Source organism: Zingiber officinale, chromosome 2A (assembly GCF_018446385.1).
Source record: "Zingiber officinale cultivar Zhangliang chromosome 2A, Zo_v1.1, whole genome shotgun sequence".
Taxonomy (NCBI): Eukaryota; Viridiplantae; Streptophyta; class Magnoliopsida; order Zingiberales; family Zingiberaceae; genus Zingiber; species Zingiber officinale.
The window spans coordinates 45,547,144-45,568,252 of NC_055988.1; the positions used below are offsets into that span (position 1 = coordinate 45,547,144).

At 36.8% G+C, this 21,109-nt stretch overlaps 1 protein-coding gene across 1 annotated transcript; it reads right to left on the reverse strand.

Moving 5' to 3' along the window:
• Window positions 1-8,787: 8,787 nt before the first annotated feature.
• Window positions 8,788-10,794, reverse strand: LOC122043652 (the record flags this gene model as incomplete). Its single annotated transcript, XM_042604257.1, has 3 exons — window positions 8,788-8,987; window positions 9,947-10,050; window positions 10,497-10,794. Coding segments are annotated over 3 exons (465 nt in total), but the record flags the coding sequence as incomplete, so codon positions are not given.
• Between the last annotated feature and the right edge of the window lie 10,315 nt (window positions 10,795-21,109).

Sequence of the window (21,109 nt, forward strand, 5' to 3'; positions counted from 1 at the left end):
AAAAGTGAAGGCATAAACTACGTAGTTATGAAGGAAAGAAGAAATAATATGAAGAAAAATACTCATTTTTGTATATTTTTCCATTCTCAAGTAAAATACAGGAAAAATGGCGAATCATGATAAGGGAATTTTTCAGAATTTTTAGAAATTTTTCAGGAATTTTTCGGAGCTCGTATGGGCGAATTTACGGGGATAGAAATGGGGTCCGGGAAAAGTCTGTTTAGGCTACCCATTTAAGTGAGGAAAAGTTATTTTTTTCTTTTCCTTTTCTTTTCTTTTTCTTTTTATTTATTTCCTTCCTCTCCCCGCCAAACCGTGCGTGCCCTAACCCCCTTCGACGTCGTTTCTCCTCCCTTTTCTCTCGCGAGTGGTCCTTCTCCTCTCCTCGGTGCCCTAGCATCTCCACCGACCGCCTCCTTGGTGTCGAGATCTTCTTCTCCTACCCGAGCCGAAGCCCTCCTCTACCGTAGCCCCTTGCCGTGGAGTTCCCAGCGCCGCCGCCGCCTCACGGGACATCGTCAAACCATCCTTCCTCCCTCATCTCTCGCAACCAGCCGATGTGCCCTAGGTGTCGAGCCACCGCCGACCGACACCGCCGTTCCCTCTACCCTAGCACCGGCGTTGAGCTCTTCTCAGACCAACCGAGGGTTGCAAGGGAGCACGTCGATCTCCTCTCTTCTTGCGTGATCCAGCTGAGGTTTTCTTCAACACCACTCTACCCTAGATCACTGGGAACCAAGAGCTGTCGTTGTATAGAGTCACGCCGACCACCAGATCTGACTTGGCTGCCTTCCCTGTGCCCTAGTCCTCCGACCGTTGGAGTGAACGGGATAGTAGGGCTCTGAGGATTTTTGTCTTCCACCTTCCTTGCGGCTAGGTCACGGATTGAAGGTGTTGGAGATCAGTAAGGTTAGTAGATGGATTATGGAAGTAGGTTATATTTGAATGCCTTATTGAATTATTAATCTCCATTATTGATCTTCGTACGTGATCTGTTCAGTGAAGAATTTTCCCTACTGTGGATTAGAAATCACGGCTGTGAGGAAGAGTTTCTAGCCAAGCATTGTGCGTTGTGGGGAAAAATTTAGCAAGGAGGTCTTGCTGTGGTATACCTTGTTTCCAGTAGAAATTAGTTCACCTTGTTCTGTGATCAACAGCGGTTGAGTTTGAGGTACGATGTAGGGATCTTGATACATTTTATAATTGATGTGGTCTATGAATTAGCATTTTTGCTTAGTTGTAGATCTTGTGTATGTTGATTAGGGTTTTACTCTAATTTAGCCTTAAGGATTTTATTTAGTCATTTCTTTGGATTGTAGCTAAATAAAAAAATATATATACACATTGATATCACAGGACTTTGACATGAGACGAGCATCTCGATGTCGGATTTGGACATTCCTATTTGGAGGCGGGTACTTTTGACTTTATGTCTTTGATATGCATAGTAGTGAATTTAACAAGTAGCAATAATTATGTTCTCTTATTTGTTTCAGTTAATCACTACCCAATACTTGTTACATGATTTGGTTGATTGCTTATTTTGCATCTCATGTATTCCTTACCTGTTGATACATGCTTATAGGGGTAGTGATATACCATGCTTCACCATGTTTAGGACCTAGGTTTTATACCTTCAGTGTACATTTGATTTGATTCGTTGACCTATGGTGCACTTTTATATATATATATAAATTAGCTCAGGATATTTTATGGTTAGTGTCATGCACCATTTGCATGATTGCATGCTGTGCGATAGTCCGCTCCATTATTGTTGAGCACATCGCTAGTTACATGGATCTGCACACACCACCACTCATGGGTTAGTGGTCGATTCAGGCAGTGTGTGTTGCAGCAGGGACTTTGTTTGGCTCCGTTGGTCCGCTCATGGGTAGCGTGATGCAACGTGTTAGCCGGCAGAGATTCCTCCCCGTCATCATGTACCGGGAGATGAGAGCATTGCGCTCCCCCATTTATGATTTGGGGTAGGAGGATAGGTGTACTCCGACAGCATCCCGTCCACTCGGTCACTCATCAGGAGTAGTGACGACAGAGTGCACGATTGTCACAACCCTACCCACTCGGCCTCACTATTGTGTGTGAGATGATCGACTGGCGTCAGGGGTGACCAGGACGCATCATTGGCATCATATGCATGATGCATTTATTGCTTGTGTTTGTGCTTGCTGCATTTATATGCTGTATATTGTTTGGACGCCTATGTTTGACATGCATACAGGATTTCTATGCCACTCGGACTGTTTGTCCTTATACCCAGGTCCTGGTTAGTACAGTTTTTCTCCTGTTTACTTCAGTTGCATTTCATCCTTTTATATCAGGAGACTGTACGCATGATTAGTGCTAGATGTTATTTCCCTACTTTGCATATCAGTTGTACCTGCTGAGTGTTGGACTCACCCCGCCTCCATTGTTATTATTTTTCAGGTTGATACTGTCAGGAGAGAGTTCCAGTTGCTAGTCCCTGCAGATCTCAAAGATATTGTTGGTCTTTTGGTTTTCTTACTTAGATTATGCTAAACTTGTTCTGGTTGATGGTATTGACATTGTATGGATTTTGTGATGTCGATGGATTTTTATTCGATATGTTTTACTACATGCCTGCCTGGACGGCAGAAGAGGTGAGTTTGTCGGATTTGTGTTTTATTGGTGTAGTGGAGTAGGGTTAGTTTCGAGTCGTGGTATTACTATTTTGTTTACTTATATATAAACTGCATGGATGTTTGTGTGGTTTTATTTTATTATTGTTTTTATTCCAGCCGCATGTGGCTGAGGTATATGAGGATGTAGAAAAGTTTCAGATTGTCCGCCGTACAAGGGAGATGTTGTTGAAATTTCTTAGGACAGGGACTCCTCCGGGGCATGATAATTTAGTGGTATCAGAGCCAAGTTTTACGATCCTTTGTTTTCGTATTTTGGATATTTGGGATAACCTGATACCAATTTATTTGATATCAGAGCGCCAAGTTTGGCGATACTTGTTGTTTTTCGTGTTACGAATTTTTGAGATTTAACTGATACCAATTTATTGGTATCAAAGTGGGTTATGTTACCTGCTTTTGGTGTTCTAGATATTTGGGTTAGCCCAAGTTTGCGAGTTAAACTGGGTAGTTATTTTGGATTACACGGATTTTTCATTATGTATATGTTATGGATTTCCGTTTCAGATTTATATAGATTTCCGGTGATTTTTATGTTCGGAATTTAGAGGTCAGAAATTGGGGACTGGACAGCGATGGAACATCTCCAGACGGCATATAGGTATGATGTTTAATTTTATAGTCTATGACATGTATTAGCATTCTTTATTTAGTACCTGCCTGGTTGATGTAACACATATTACATGTGATGGGTTAGCCATTGAGCATGGTTGACCTTAATAGAGATCAAGGATTATAGTCTCTGGTGATTTTTCATATCATATCATCAGTAGTTTTAGCTTCTGTTACTACTAGTAGGAGATGGAGGCACGTACCAGCCTCTGCTATTGTTAGCTGGGTAATGGATGATACCTACATATTCCTGTTGACTTAGCCAGTAGAGTTTTTATACTCATATCTTTTGGATATTATGGTACCCGATACGATGAAAATTTATCATTGGGGAGTTATCATGTTTGATCATTGTTGAGAATGGTTTGAGGTTGAGGGATATTGTGAGATCAGATTATAAATCGGGTGCTAGAGATATTACGGTTGAGTGTGCCTATGAGATTTTAATAAAGCTGGTTAGTTGTGGTTGGTTAACAGGATGATAAAATTGATATTTGCTCTGATATTGGACTATGTGGATAAATAATGATTTGATGTTTTGAATGCTAACTTGCTCTGATGGGGAGTAGAGGCTTATTCATCTGATATTATGTGGGCTGATATTTTTGAGGATAAAAATGAAAGTGTCTTGATGTTCTTGAATTTTGACTTTTTCTTTTGGGTCGTACACATTTATACATATGATTATTGTGGGTTTCTAGTAGATTATACCCGAGTGGTTAGGCATATATGTCTGATTGTTTATTGGAGGTATTTTGTCAATTAAAACTATGTTATGAAATGTGCACATATGTTTGAGTGTTTTATTGGATGTATCTTATCGATTTAATCTGAGTTGTGATATGTGCAGATGTATTCGATGTAATATTTGAGGTATCTTATTTATTATATGATTGTTCTGAGTGTATACTCGTGTCGATTATGATTTGTTGGAAGAATTACATTGATTATACTCTTGGCATAGGTGTATATATGTCATGTGAGTGTTGTTGAGGTGTATTGTTGATTATACCTATGTTGATATATGCACACGGGTTCGGTATGCATTGTTGGAGGTATCACGATGAATTATACCTATGTTGTGAGTATGTGTGGTGTGTACAAATTAGAGGATTATGTCGATCATACATATGTTGTGTGAGCATGTGTGCCAGGTGTATTGTTGGTAGCCGCATGATGATTCTCCTTATGTTGAATGCAGGATGTGGAGTGTCTGCATTGTGTCATTTGTTGGATTACCCTGTCAACCCATTTTCTTATCAGTGGGTGACTCACTACGATGTTGATAGATTTGACGATGAGTTTGATTTGATTGCTGGATTGTTATACCTTTGGCTGGCCACAGTGATATGTGGTTGAGTGAGCTCGTGCAGCCTCTAGTTGGATAGTTAGGTGCCTTGGACACTTATGGATCGTATGTGGTGGAGCGGAGCTCCCACATATTATTGTTGGTTTGTGGTAGAGCGTTGCTCTTACATATTTTGGATTGCTGTGGTAGAGCGTTGCTTCCACATATTACGGATTGTTTGTGGTAGAGCGTTGCTCCCACATATGTGGTATTTCTTGTGATGGAGTGTTGCTCTCACACTGGAGGATTTATTCTTTGGTGATTTATGTTGTTGGTGATCAGATTTCTGACTTATTATCGGAGATCTTATGGTTAGGAATGTCTGTGGTACGTACATTATGTATTTTGGTTTTACCATTAGGGCTTGTAGAGCCTTAGATGTTTTCAGGGGCTCGATGATTCTGGTATTTCGAGGATGTTTGGATTGGTTTCCATTGTCTTTATTGACGATGTTGTGATCTATTTCGGATCCGCGGTGAGTCACGTACACCATCTTCGCATAGTTCTAGAGATGTTTCGACGGAAACGTCTATATGTGAAGTTCAGTAGTGCGTATTTTGATTGTCTTCTGTGAGATATTTGAGACACACGGTCACCAGTAGGGTATACCGTGGTTCCACCGGAGATAGAGGTTGTTACCGTTGGGAGTAGACAGAGTCTATACAGGAAGCTCGCAACTTCCTCTGTTTGGCTCGATATTTCCGGAGATACGTTGAGGGTTTCTCTCGGATAGCTATGTCACTGACACGCCTGACCAGGAAAGGCGTGAAGTTTACGTGGTCCGAGGACTACTAGACCAGCTTCGAGGAGCTGAAGCGGAGACTAGTGTCGGCTTCGATTTTTGGTTTTTACCTTCTGGAGAGGACGGATTTGTCCTCTACACCGACGCGTCTCTACAGGGTATAGGTGCTGTTCTAATGCAGCACGGTAGAGTATTCTCATATGCTTCTCGATAGTTGAAGGAGCATGAGAAGAAATACCCAGTTTATGATCTGGAGTTGGTTGCTATTATTTTTGCCCTGAAGATTTGGCGGCATTACCTGTATGATATTACATTGAGATTCTCACTGACCATCAGAGTCTCAAATATCTGTTCACTCAGAAGGAAATTAATCTTCGACAGAGGAGATGGATGGAGTTCTTGAAGGATTATGATTGTACCATTAGCTATCACCCGGGAAAAGCTAATGTGGTTGCTGATGCACTTAGCCAGAAGTCCAGAGGGACTTTAGCTTGTCACCGAGTTGTGGTCACAGACTTGATTCAGGGTTTCTCCGAGTTAGACCTTAAGGAGCAGGGACAGACAGAGCAGGGTATTCTTGTTACCATAGTTGCTCAGTCGTCAATCAGGACGAGAATCTGAGAGGCCCAGTTGTTGGGACCTCATAGAGCTCAGTGTGAGGCAGAGTGGTCCACACTATCAGACGGAGGATGTCAAAGGCATAAGACTGCCAGAAGAGTTATGCTGACCCGAGTCGGAGACTCTTAGAGTTCTCCATTTGCGACCATGTATTTCTGCGAGTTTCACCCACGAAAGGGGTGAAGAGATTTGACCTCAGAGGTAAGCCAGCTCCGTGATACATTGGACCTTTCCAAATCTCAGAAAGGATTAGAGCAGTAGCTTACTGGTTGGCACTATCGCCGTCCTTGGCAGGCGTTCACACCGTATTCCATGTATCTATGCTGAGGAGATACGTACCCGATCCGATACATGTGTTGATAGATAATCTCAGTTCCCTTCAGCCTGACGTCACCTATGAGAAGGTTCCAGTATGGATTTTAGACTGGAAAGAGCGTCAGTTGCTGAACAAGACTATTTGGCTGGTTAAGTCGGATGACAGTATCATTTGGACGAGGAAGTTACTTGGGAGCTCGAGGATACGATCCGAGCTCGATACCCTCATCTTTTCACTTGAGATATGTGATTTAATTTATCGTTCAGCATTTTATACTCTTTACCTGTTGTTGGTACTTGCTAATAGTAGATAACAAAATTTGAGGACCAAATTTTTATTAGTGGGGGAGAATGTAAAATACCGGAAAAATGGTGAATCATGATAAGGGAATTTTCCGAAATTTTTAGAAATTTTTCGGGAATTTTTCGGAGCTCGTATGGGTGAGTTTACGGGGATAGAAATGGGGCCCGGGAAAAGCATGTTTAGGCTACCCATTTAAGTGAGGAAAAGTTATTTTTCCTTTTCCTTTCCTTTTCTTTTCTTTTTCTTTTTATTTATTTCCTTCCTCTCCCCGTTGAACCGTGCGTGCCCTAACCCCCTTCGACGCCGTTTCTCCTCCCTTTTCTCTCGCAAGTGGTTCTTCTCCTCTCCTCGGTGCCATAGCATCTCCACCGGCCGCCTCCTTGGTGTCGAGATCTTCTTCTCCTACCCGAGCTGAAGCCCTCCTCTGCTGTAGCCCCTTGCCATGGAGTTCCTAGCGCCGCGCCACCTCACGGGACATCGTCGAACCCTCCTTCCTCCCTCATCTCTCGCGACCAGCCGATGTGCCCTAGGTGCCGAGCCACCGCCGACAGACACCGTCGTTCCCTCTGCCCTAGCACCGGCGTTGAGCTCTTCTCAGACCAGCCGAGGGTTGCAAGGGAACACGCCGATCTCCTCTCTTCTTGCGTGATCCAGCTGAGGTTTTCTTCAACACCACTCTACCCTAGATCGCTGGGAATCGAGAGATGCCGTTGTACAGAGTCGCGCCGACCACCAGATCTGACTTGGCTGCCTTCCCTGTGCCCTAGTCCTCCGACCGCTGGAGTGAACGGGATAGTAGGGCTCTGAGGATTTTTGTCTTTTACCTTCCTTGCGGCTAGGTCACGGATTGAGGTGTTGGAGATCAGTAAGGTTAGTAGATGGATTATGGAAGTAGGTTATATTTGAATGCCTTGTTGAATTATTAATCTCCATTATTGATCTTCATACGTGATCTGTTCAGTGAAGAATTTTCCCTACTGTGGATTAGAAATCACGACTGTGAGGAAGAGTTTCTAGCCAAGCATTCACTACTAGAAAAAACACTTTTTGAGACACAACAAAATATGTCTTAAATTATAAATTTGATGTCTCAAAATGTTTTTGAGACGGCTATGAGACAGTAATGTAGTCGTCTCCAATACAAGCGTCTCAAAAAAATATTGAGACAGCTGTACCGTCTCAAATGTTATTTAAGACAGTGATGAGACGGTTGTTCAATTGTCTCAAAAATATTTAAGACAGTTATTTTTTATCTCAAATGTTATGTCTTATCTTGTGAAAAATAACTAAAGACACTAAATTAAGACGATAATGTGCCGTCTCAAAAAGAAGTGAAGACAGTAAATTGTTGTCTCTAATATTTTAATTTGTTAGATGCATCATTTATAACAAAAATTAATAATCTTAAAAGAACATTTACTATACAAATTAATCTAGATCCGATCCGATTTATTGAATTATCATTTCAAAACAAAAGGAAAAACTCTCTCTTCATAAATTAAAAGTGATATACATAGACAAAATTCTAATATTTTTTAACTTACAAGTTAATACATAGGTTTCATGTCAACATTCATCCAATAATAAAAATATCTACATATCCATCATTAATTTGATAAGAAAAAAAAAAACTACTATTCTCATGAAAGTTACAGAAGAAAAAACATAAAGAACAACTCCTCGTCATCTGAAGATAACTTCTATAATCCTTCTTCATCATAATCCTGAACACTAAAAAAATTCTTATTAGAGATAAAGATGATTTAGAATATATATTGTTCAGAAAAATCAATAAACAAAATTGTTCAATAAGAAATCTCATCATTTAACACATAATCCTCTTTCTTGCAACTATATATATATATACACAACACAAATAGCCCCAAGTTAAACAAACCTCTTCATCTCGTAATAAGAAATGATGGGGTTCATGTGTTTATCAATATATTTGTGTCTTTCAAGTTGTTGCACCTGTAAAATAGATTTATTTACAACATAAAAATATGTACATTATATAGCCAAAATTGTTAATAAAACCAAAAAAACCTTGTGAAAATAACTACTAATGTACCTGTTGGTTACCCAATCTTTATACATGTAAAATAGTATTATCTACAATCTAAATAAAAAAATAGTGTATGTATATCAAGAGCTTCCTCACCTTGGCGAGGTCTTCAAACTTTTGGGACCTGACGAAGGCAAATAACATAATCGAGCCTTCAATTAGCAGCCACTTTACGACCAACTTGCACAAATAGGGTCTTAAAGGTCTACTACTTACACTAATCGATAGAAGAGGTCACCTAATCAATGCTTGATGATGCTATAAGTGATCTTTTGACCATCAGAACCTGCTCCTCTCTCGACGGCCTAGTAAAAAAATAACAAAATATACAACAACTGTAAATCTTGATCCACGAGATTTAAAACAGGAAGTAGTCTGGAAGTCTTGGACTACTAGTTGAAAAGTGAAACAAGAGACCAATATATGATTGTAATAGAAAATCTTGCGATAATTCAAATTATCTTGTGAGTTGTGGTTTGATAAAAAAAAGCTTCATAAATTTAGATGAGCGAGCTACTATTAATTTTAGCTTAGCTCAAGTATTTTGGACTAGTAGTTAGATATGATAGCTGGTCAGTTCTTTCATGTAAATGGTAAAAGATATCATAAGCTGAATTAACTATCCCACAAATGCATGTGAGCCTATTAATGATACGGTCAGAGGAGGGTGAGAAGTGATAGTCAAAACAAAGAGCTTGGGCAAGGTGGCTTCTAACATATTTCTGGTAGGAACAAAACCTAGAACCTAGAACACACAAAAACTAGAAAGGTGGGACTGGTCCATTGGTGTGACTTGAGTTAAATGGATTATGTATGTATGTATTCTCTAAAATGACACGTATTTTGGTGGAATTGGTTCATTTCTATATAAGAACTTTCTAGTTATAAGTGTGCTTGGGATGGTACAATTTCAGAATGGGTGATCTCATAGGAAGCTCATCAACTTGGAGTCACATTCCATGTGGTGCAATTTTAGGATGAGTGATCTCTTGGGAGGCTTCTAACCTATATGCCATATTCCATCACAGGATAAAATTGTTAATGATGTAATAAAATGCTGATTAAACTTGACAATACTTCAATGTTGTTAGCACATGAAGTTACATGTCAGTCTGATAATGAAAGGGCACTATTATACTCGGAGGTCAACTGACTAATGTTGGGGTCACAATTGAGCATCAAATCAGAGCAACAAGGATAAGCTAATAATCAAAACAATAGATCATAAATTACTACAAATTAGTAGAATAGAGCAGATGAGTACCTGATTCGCCAAAGTGTTGAAGTGAATAATGTTACGCATCATCCAAACTAATTTGTAGAATGGGCAGAACTTGTCATATCTATTGCAGAAGTTGTTGATTGGTACTTGATGAGACAAAAACAATTATGGTAAAGTTATGCCAATAACTGATTGTGTCAAATACAACTTATGGAGTAAATGCATTCTGGGCAAGATAATCTTCACACAGAAGATTAGCAGTCTCCAAGGTAATCTTATCTGTTTCTGCAAATGCATCTTTACCAACTAGCTGCAGTACCAGAGACAAAAATCAAAACAAATTTTTATGTAGTTTGGTCTTTCATAACTAGATAAAGAAACTCCAAAAATCAAAATTTCCAAAACTATGTTAGAGGTTCCAAAAATGCATCATTTTTGGACATTAAAATACCATGTAAATTGATTTATTGTTTCATCTCTAAACATTGTTCCAAGTCCAATATCCTATATCAAAATCCAGAAAAAAAAGCTATCGGAGGCATAATTTGAGGTTAGAGGCATATATCCTATATAAACATAGAGCCATGATTACCTCTGGATGAATCGGCGCTCCGGCGTGGCCTGATCGGGCAACTCACGGGGTGGGCATGACAAGGCGAGAAGAAGAAGAAGAAGAAGAAGAAGAAAGCAGTGGAAGCGGTGGTAGCGGCGGGCAGGCACAACAGGGCGAGAAGAAGAAGAAGAGAAGGCAGCAACGGCGGTGGAAGCGGCGGCGGTAGCGGCGGGCGGGCACGATAAGGTGAGAAGAAGAAGATGATGAAGGCGGTGGCAGCAGCGGCGGTAGAAACTACGACAATGACGATGGCTTTTAGGTTTCGACGCGTGAGAATAGAAATTTAGGACTTAGTTTTAGTTTTGATAAAATAATTTATTTTCTAAAATATAATTATTAAAAAATATAATATAATATAATAAAAATTCATTTTAAATTTTAAAAAAAATCTAAAAAAAATTTATATAATCATATAAATTATTTTCATATTAACTATTAATTATATTATTATTATTTTCTTAAATAAATTTAATTAGATTAAGTTTTAATTAATATCATCATCCTCTCTCTCTATATATAATAAATTTATTATTTATTCTTATTATTATGGTAGTATTTTAGACATATCCATAAAAGGTTAGTATGTCATTAAATATTTAATATAATTTATTTTCATAATTCTTAAATTATAAATGTTTAATCACAAATTATAATTAAAAATTTTAATTAAGTTAAATTTGTAAATGTTTTTTTTCTAATGTTATTATTGTGTGTGTACATCCACATCGCGATCGTTCTATGAAATGATATGAAATTAGAATAGTAGAGTCTGTGACGGTTATCGCAACCGTTCCAATGAATCATATTCAAGATAAATTGAGACAAATATTTTTTACCGTCTTATTTGAATGTCTTATATAATTATATTTTTAACCGTCTTTATTAGGTGTCTTATTAATTGAATTTGAGACAAATCTTAAATACTGTCTTAAATTTAATGTCTCAATATAAAATTTTGAGACATCTATTATTACTGTCTTAATTACTTAGTATTTGAGACAAATTTTGTCACTGTCTTAAACTTTTTGTCTCAAAAGCCTAGTTTTCTAGTAGTGATTGTGCATTGTGGGGAAAACTTTAGCAAGGAGGTCTTGCTGTGGTATACCTTGTTTCCAGTAGCAATTAGTTCACCTTGTTTTATGATCAACAGCGGTTGAGTTTGAGCTACAATGTAGGGATCTTGATACATTTAATAATTGATGTGGTCTATGAATTAGCATTTTTGCTCAGTTGTAGATCTTGTGTATGTTGATTAGGGTTTTACTCTAATTTAGCCTTAAGGATTTTATTTAGTCATTTCTTTGGATTGTAGCTAAATAAAAAAATATATATACACATTGATATCACAGGACTTTGACGCGAGACGAGCATCTTGATGTCGGATTTGGACATTCCTATTTGGAGGCAGGTACTTTTGACTTTATGTCTTTGATATGCATAGTAGTGAATTTAACAAGTAGCAATAATTATGTTCTCTTATTTGTTTCAGTTAATCACTACCCGATACCTGTTACATGATTTGGTTGATTGCTTGTTTTGCATCTCATGTATTCCTTACCTGTTGATACATGCTTATAGGGGTAGTGATATATCATGCTTCACCATGTTCAGGACCTAGGTTTTATACCTTCAGTGTACCTTTGATTTGATTCGTTGACCTATGGTGCACTTTTATATATATATAGATTAGCTCAAGATATTTTATGGTTAGTGTCATACACCATTTGCATGATTGCATGTTGTACGATAGTCCGCTCCATTATTGTTGAGCACATCGCCAGTTACATGGATCTGCACACACCACCACTCATGGGTTAGTGGTCGATTCAGGCAGTGTGTGTTGCAGCAGGGACTTTGTTTGGCTCCGTTGGTCCGCTCATGGGTAGCGTGATGCAACGTGTTAGCCGACAGAGATTCCTCCCCGTCATCATGTACCGGGAGATGAGAGTATTGCACTCCCCCATTTATGATTTGGGGTAGGAGGATAGGTGTACTCCGACAGCATCTCGTCCACTCGGTCACTCATTAGGAGTAGTGACGACAGAGTGCACGGTTCTCACAGCCCTACCCACTCGGCCTCACTATTGTGTGTGAGATGATCGACTGGCGTCAGGGGTGACCAGGACGCATCATTAGCATCATATGCATGATGCATTTATTCCTTGTGTTTGTGCTTGCTGCATTTATATGCTGTATATTATTTGGACGCCTATGATTGACATGCATACAGGATTTCTATGTCACTCGGATTGTTTGTCCTTATACCTAGGTCCTGGTTAGTACAGTTTTTCTCTTGTTTACTTCAGTTGCATTTCATCCTTTTATATCAGGAGACTGTACGCATTATTAGTGCTAGATGTTATTTCCCTACTTTGCATATCAGTTGTACCTGCTGAGTGTTGGACTCACCCCACCTCCATTGTTGTTATTTTTCAGGTTGATGCTGTCAGGAGAGAGTTCCAATTGCTAGTCCCTGCAGATCTCAAAGATATTGTTGGTCTTTTGGTTTTCTTACTTATATTATGATAAACTTGTTCTGGTTGATGGTATTGACATTGTATGGATTTTGTGATGTCGATGGATTTTTATTCGATATGTTTTACTACATGCCTGCCTGGACGGCAGAAGAGGTGAGTTTGTCGGATTTGTGTTTTATGGGTGTAGTGGAGTAGGGTTGGTTTCGAGTCGTGGTATTACTATTTTGTTTACTTATATATAAACTGCATGGATGTTTGTGTGGTTGTATTTTATTATTGTTTTTATTCGAGCTGCATGTGGCTGAGGTATATGAGGATGTAGAAAAGTTTCAAATTGTCTGTCGTACAGGGGAGATGCTGTCGAAATTTCTTCGGACAAGGACTCCTCCAGGACGTGACACTCAAGTTATGAAGGACTAGTTCTCATATCATATATTCAACCAATGGTTTAGAATATAAGAAAGAATATCAGGATGGCTTCCTCACGCACTGCAAAAGATCAAATGGTCACAATTAATTGTCATGAGAACAACAAATTAATATACAACAAAGAACAATAAGAAAGCAAAAGATCCATTTTTTTTTCCTTTGTCACTAACATATTTTTTGATATTCTTACATTGGAGTAAGCAACAGATTGGAACTTATTGATTCCTCCGTGTGGTAGAAAGTCTTCAATGCTTAGTCGAGGGGGAGGGGAGCTTCGGAATGCAACAGACTACTAGTACTGGACTTTTCCCCACCTTTTGACTCCATTAATTCTTGAAAAATATCTAAAAATAAAGAGTATAAACCACAAGTAGATTGAATCAAATGAGAACACAAAAAATGAAGATGCAAAATAAACAATTTTTACAAGCAAACATAAATGCTAATTAATTACTACGTCCTAGGAAAAAAGCAACCACATCAAACGGCGATCCAAGATGAAGGATAATACATCGACGCAAGTTTACAAAACTAAACAAACGAATATATTTAACAAATAACAAAAGTAGCGACATAGAAGCAAACTATAGAAATCCCTAAAATAAATAAAATCTTACATGCTACAATGCACTCAAAATAAACTATTGCACAAGAAAAAAAGATCACCACAAATTCAGATTAACCAATAGCACATCAAGTGATGAAAAAAAAACTCAAAAAATACTAAGTTGAGGATTCATGATGTTAATCGAAGAACAAAAGAATGGGTTAGAAAACAACAGAAGAATATCGTACGAGGCCTTATGAGTCTGATGCTGCTTTGCCTATATATTCCTGATCCTCTTGCCTCTAAAGCCATGGAAGAGCCTTTCTGGTAGAAGACTCTTGCAGAAAGAACACAAATAAAATGAGGATCATGAAGAACAAGGAAACCCTAGAGGCGGATGGATGTGGTGGAAGAAGAGGCCACGAGGCCCCTTGTTGTAGTAGGAAACGTCGAGGAAGGTGATGTTGTAGTGAAAGAGGTTAATGGGGGTGATTGTGTCACAAATGACGGACTAGGAGAAGGCAATGAGGAACCTACCCTTGATGACATCGGTAGCATTCATAGTGAGCGCAGTGGTCTTCACGACTAGCAAGAAGATGGTGAGGTTGAGGGTGAAGGTGTAGAAGGAGTTGGTGCCAAAGATGAGAAGATCGGGGTGAAAGTCAGCCTGATCGCGGAGGAGGGGCAACTCGATCAAAGACCAGGGAAGGAGGGGGAAGAAAAAAATAGAAAGGGTTCTCTACGTGAAGAGATTGTATAAGGAGAGGGAAAGAAAAATGTGTTGGTGTGGTTAGCACTAACGGTCTAACTCAAGTTTTGATAAATGACAAATTAGGTTAAGTTAGGTTTGTCGTTATCTAACACTCTGACCGAGTGTACAGGCGAAGTCCAGACAGGTCGACGGGCTGACCGGATGTCTGGCACGAAGTCCAAGCGGGTCGATGGGCTGACCGGACGCTTGGCACGAAGTCCAAATGGGTCGACGGGCTGACCGGACATTAGGCACGAAGCCCAAGCGGGTCGACAAGCTGACCAGACGCTTGGCACGAAGTCCAACTAGGTCGAAGGGCTGACCGGATAGCTGGCGAGAAGTCCAGATGGGTCAAAGGGCTGACCGGACGTCTGGCAGGTGAGTAAAGGTAAGTCACTGGAAGGGAGTAACTGTGAGGACGCGTTCCCGGGAAGGGAACATTAGGCGTCGATCCGGCTTAGATCCATTTCGGATATCTAAGTCGATATCGTGACTAGATTCCGGTCTCGGAATGACGGAATCTAAGTCATACTCTTTTTTGTTGAACTTATAAACTGTGCTAACACTTTGTTTTGTAGGTTACACATTATATATTTACCTTGGACTAACCTTGTCTTGCAGGAGAAGGATTTTCTGGAGAAAGGAGGTTCGGGCGCTCGGAAGGGATCCGGGCTCCCGGAGGCAAATATTATCCATTTTGCGGCTTTGACACATGGAGCTCGCTGGTTGGGTCTGCCACGTCACACCAGGGCGCCCGGAAGGGATCCAGGGTGCCCCAAGCCTCCTATATAAGGAGGGTCAAAGGCGAAGCTCAGAACAACAACTCAGAACTCTCAGACTGCTTTACTGTGCTCCTGCAACGCCTCAAGGCTACTCCGACAAAGCGCTGTCTTCAATTTACTTCTTTTCAGTTTGTCGGTATTAATTTTCTTATTAGCATTCATGTAATTCTTTATTGTAACATTCTTTGAATTGCTAGTGAATTGCCCAACGAAAGCACCCTTGTGTGTGGGCCTTGGAGTAGGAGTCGTCAAAGGCTCCGAACCAAGTAAAATTGGTTCCTGTGTTAGCATTGCATTGTTTTACTTTTCCGCTGTGTTTACTCGATGAATTTTTTTGTAATCGATATTCACCCCCCCTCTCTATCGAACGATCATGGTCCAACAAGTGGTATCAGAGCAGGTACCGCTCTGATTTGGTGCAACCCCAATCAGACAAAGGGGGGGGGGGTTTTAAAGAAAAATTAGATATCGTTCGTTCTGATTTGGTGCAACCACCTTTCGTTTTTTCCCTCCAAAACTGGTTTTGAAAAATACATAGTCATCTTTTCACCAGTATTTAGTATCGACAAAATATTACATTTTCAAAATTTTGAGATAATATTTTTTATAAATATTTTAATAATATTTTATTATTTTTCTTTAAAAAAAATAGTGAAAATTTATTTTTTTCTCCAACACTACTAATCCAAGACCAAGTCTTGGGATTTTTTTCTCTATTTCCATGTGTGCAAGACCAATGGCTCTTCAAGAAGGATAGAACCCCAACAAACCACCACCGTACGATCAAGATTTCAACTACTGAAGGCGAAGAATTGAATGTTTCTTAGGAAGTCTAAACTTTGATTATTGGTTGATATTGAGAAAACCTTCTCAAAACTCAGAACTAAACACAAATGTAAGTAAAATTATTTGTAATGTTTTACCTAACAATGTTTTATGCAGACTAGAAAAGTACAAAGATGCACATGAGCTTTGGACCCAGTTGATCAAACTTCACGAGGAGCCGATGGAGCTCAAGGATCAAGTAAAAATCAAATCCGAACTCGGGTCAGATCCAATCGAAAAACCTACTGAATTAGGGGATGCGGTTAAGGTGAGTAATATTTACCAAAATACCCCTGCTAATAGTAGTTTAAAGAATATACTTGTTAATTTGGATATTTCTGAAAATATCTGTGAAAATAGTATAGCTGGCAATACTTGCAAAAATACCCCTAGGATATTTTCTGATAAAATAAATCTAATTAATTTAGAAAATTCAGAAAATCTGAAAATAATTAATAACCCTAAAAATTCAAATTTAAACCTAAACAAATCTGAAAGTTCAAATAATAATAATGATAAGGTCAATATTAATCTAGACACAATTAATAAATTATTTAATAATCTAGACAATATCAATCTGGAAAATTCTATCCAAACCCAAGATAATTTAATTAACAAAAAATTAAATTTTAAAGATAAGACTTATTTAATAAATTCCACTAATTATATCAACTTAAAAGATAAAGAAAATATAAGGATAAAATCAAACGCTCTAATAAAATCAAAAATAAATTTTAAAAAAATAAATTTAAATGTTAAAGATAACATATTAAACAAAGATAATCTAGAAATTTCAAAATCAACCGTTAATAAAAGGTTAAAAGATAAACCAAAGAAATATAAGTTAAACAATTTGATTAATTCAAACTCAAAAATTATTAAAAACTCAATTATTAATGTTAATCTATTAAATAAAGACAATTCAATTAACTTAATAAAATTAAAATTGAAAGAAAATTCAAATATTAAGTACACTCTCTTAAAGAAGGATAATTTAACCAATTTAATTAATTCAAAATTAAAAACTTAAATCTAAATTATAAATTAAACATTAAGACTAAATTGTATAAAAAATCGTAAAAGAAAAATCAATAATTTAGGAGGAGGCTCCAGAATAGCTGGCACCTCCAAAAATAATTTACCCGGCAGGGTAACCGAAACCAATCTACCCGGCAGGGTAATTAAGACTAGAGTAAAAGGACAAGGTTTAACTTGACCTATGGTACTGGCGAAGTTTTGGATGATAGTACGTTAGGGAAGCTTAGTCTATGTATGTCTAGGAAGATATGACTTCGACCTGGTGCATTTGGCTAAGTGAAACTAGTCGAAGCTACCCCTTACGGATCCTAAGTAGTTAGACCAAGGTTTTGTATTAAGTTCCGTGGATAGGACTATTCGGAAAACCTCGAAGGCTTGGTTACTCTAATGATGTCCAGGTGACTCACCATAGCCCAGAAGTTTATCCGAAAAATGTCTATTTGTTGAGTCCAAAGCTAAACCTGAATCTAACATAAAGTTAAACCAAACCCTATAATTAAACCTAACTCATCTCACAAAATTATAGGATTCTTTGATTGATAAAATAGATCGGGTGAGAAGAATAAGGATATCAAATAATTTTTTTATATAAAATTAATTAAATTAAAAACTAAATTAAATATCAAATTAATTTAAATTTCAAATTAAATTAATTAAATTAAATTAAATTAAATTAAATTAAATTTCGAATTATTTCAAATTAAATCAATTAAATTAAATTAAAATTTGAATTGAATTAAATTGCTATTTAAATTAAACTAAATTTTGAATTAAATTAATTCAATTTTTTATTAATTTCGTACTAAATTAAATTAAATAAAAAAAATTAAATTATTTTAAAAATATTTCTAACTTAAAATTATTTTAAAAATCCTTCAAACTTAAATTTTTTTTTAACTTAAAATTATTTTAAAAATCATTTTAGCTTAAAATTATCATAAAAATCTTTTAAACTAAAAAATACATTAAAAATTCTTTAAAAACTATTTTAAAAATTTCCTTAAAAACTATTTTCTTAAAAAAAATATTTTAAAAAATTCTTTAAAAAAATTATTTTCTTAAAAAAAATATTTTAAAAATTACTTTAATCCTTAAAAAACTATTTTAAAAATTCTTTAAAAACTAATTTAAAAATTACTTTAAAAATTATTTTAAAAAATTCTTTAAAAAAATTATTTTAAAAACTTTTAAAACTCATTTTAAAAATTCATTTAAAATATTATTTAAAATTCTTTTAAAAATTAATTAAAAACTCTTTTAAAATTGATTTTAAAAAGTATTTAAAAATTCTTTTAAAACTCATTTAAAACTCTTTTCAAAACTATTTTAAATTATTTCAAAAATTATTTTAAAAACTCTTTTAAAAATCATTTTAAAAATTCTTTTAAAAATTCTTTTAAAAACTTTTAAAAAGTATTTTAAAAATTCTTTTAAAAATTATTTAAAAACTCTTTTAAAAATCTTTTTAAAAATTCTTTCAAAAAATATTTTAAAGATTATTTTAAAAATTCTTTTAAAAATTATTTAAAATTCTTTTAAAAATTGTTTTATAATTCTTTCAAAAATTATTTTAAAAATTATTTTAAAAACTCTTTTTAAAATTACTTTAAAAATTATTTTAAAACTTTTAAAACTCATTTTAAAAATTCTTTGAAAAATTATTTAAATGTTTTAAAAATTCTTTTAAAAAATTATTTAAAAACTCTTTTTAAAATTCTTTTAAAAATTATTTAAAAACTCTTTAAAAAGTTATTTTAAAAATCCTTTTTAAAAACTATTTTAAAAATTCTTTTAAAAATCCTTTTAAAAAACTATTTTAAAAATCTTTTTTAAAAACTATTTTAAAAATTATGTAAAAAAAAGAAACTTTAAATCATTTTGAAAAACTCTTTTAATGTCACGCCCCGGAGGAGTCCCTGTCCGAGAAAATTTCGGCAGCATCTCCCCTGTACGGCGGATAATCTGAAACTTTTCTACATCCTCAATACCTCAGCCACATGCGGCTGGAATAATAACATGTAAATAAATAAACATTCACCACGCAGTAATATCATATTCAGCCTCTGGCTGACACAACCACGCAGTTTAATAATTAACAACTACATCAATATACCAAGACTCGAAAACAACCCTACTCAACTACACTCATAAAACTCAAATCCGATGAACTCACCTCTTCTGCCGACCAGGCAGGCATGTAGTAGGATAAATCCAAATCATACCAAAAATCCATCGACATCACAAAATCCATACAATGTCTATACCATATCCAAATACTCAAATAGAATAAGTCCAACACAGTCTAAATAAGAAACCAAAAAACAAATACAGCTTGGGGTCTGCAGGGGACTAACGACTGGAACTCTCTCCTGACAGCATCAACCTGAAAAATAACAACAATGGAGGCGGGGTGAGTCCAACACTCAGCAGGTACAACTGATATACAAAGTAATGAATTAACACCTAGCACTAATCATGCGTACAGTCTCCTGATATAAGAAAGATAAAATGCAACAGAAGTAAAACAGGAGAAAGTCTATACTAACCAGAACCTGGGTCAAAGGACAAACAGTCCAAATGGTATAGAAATCCTGTATGCATGTCAAACATAGGTATCCAAACAATATGCAGCATATAAATGCAGCAAGCACAAACACAAGCAATAAATGCATCATGCATATGATGCCAATGATGCGTCCTAGTCACCCCTGACGCCAGTCAACCATCTCACACAAAAGTGAGGCCGAGTGGGTAGGGCTGTGACAACCGTGCACTCTGTCGTCACTACTCCTGATGAGTGACCGAGTGGACGGGATGCTGTCGGAGTACACCTATCCTCCTACCCCAAATCATAAATGGGGGAGCGCAATGCTCTCATCTCCCGGTACACAATGTCGGGGAGGAACCCCTGCCGGATAACACGTTGTGTCACACTACCCATGGTGGACCAACGGTGCCTAACAGAGTCCCTGCTGCAACACACTCTGCCTGAATCGACCACTAACCCATGAGTGGTGGTGTGTGCAGATCCATGTAACTGGCGATGTGCTCAACAATAATGGAGTGGACTATCGCACAACATGCAATCATGCAAATGGTGCATGGCACTATCCACAGAATATCCTGACCTAGTCCATATATATATAAAAGTGCATCATAGGTTAACGAATCAAATCAAATCAATGGTGCACAGAAGGTATAAAACCTAGGTCCGGAACATGGTGAAGCATGGTATATCACTACCCCCTATAAGCATGTATAAACAAATAAAGTATACATGGGATGCAAATCAAGCAATCAATCAATCATGTATCAGATATTGGGTAGTGACTAACTGAAACAAATAAAGGACATAATTAATGCAACTTGTTAAATTCACTACTATGTATATCAAATGACATAAGTCAAAAGTACCCGCCTCCAATCGAAAAGGTCCAAATTTGACTCCGAGATACTCGTCTCGCGTCAAAGTCCTGTGTCAAACAATAAATATTTTTATTTAGCTACACTTATCATAAGAACAGCTAAATAAATTCCCTAGGACTAATTTAGGGTAAAACCCTAATCACATATCCTCAATTTACTTTTCTTAAATCTAATAGTTAATTAGGGTTAGTGACTAAATCCCCAATCCACCCATTAGATTAAATCCGAACCTAATTCTCTTAACACATAAACAGTTAACTACAAAACGTATCAAATTCCTACCCTTACCTCAATTTACAGCCGTGATTGATCCTCAA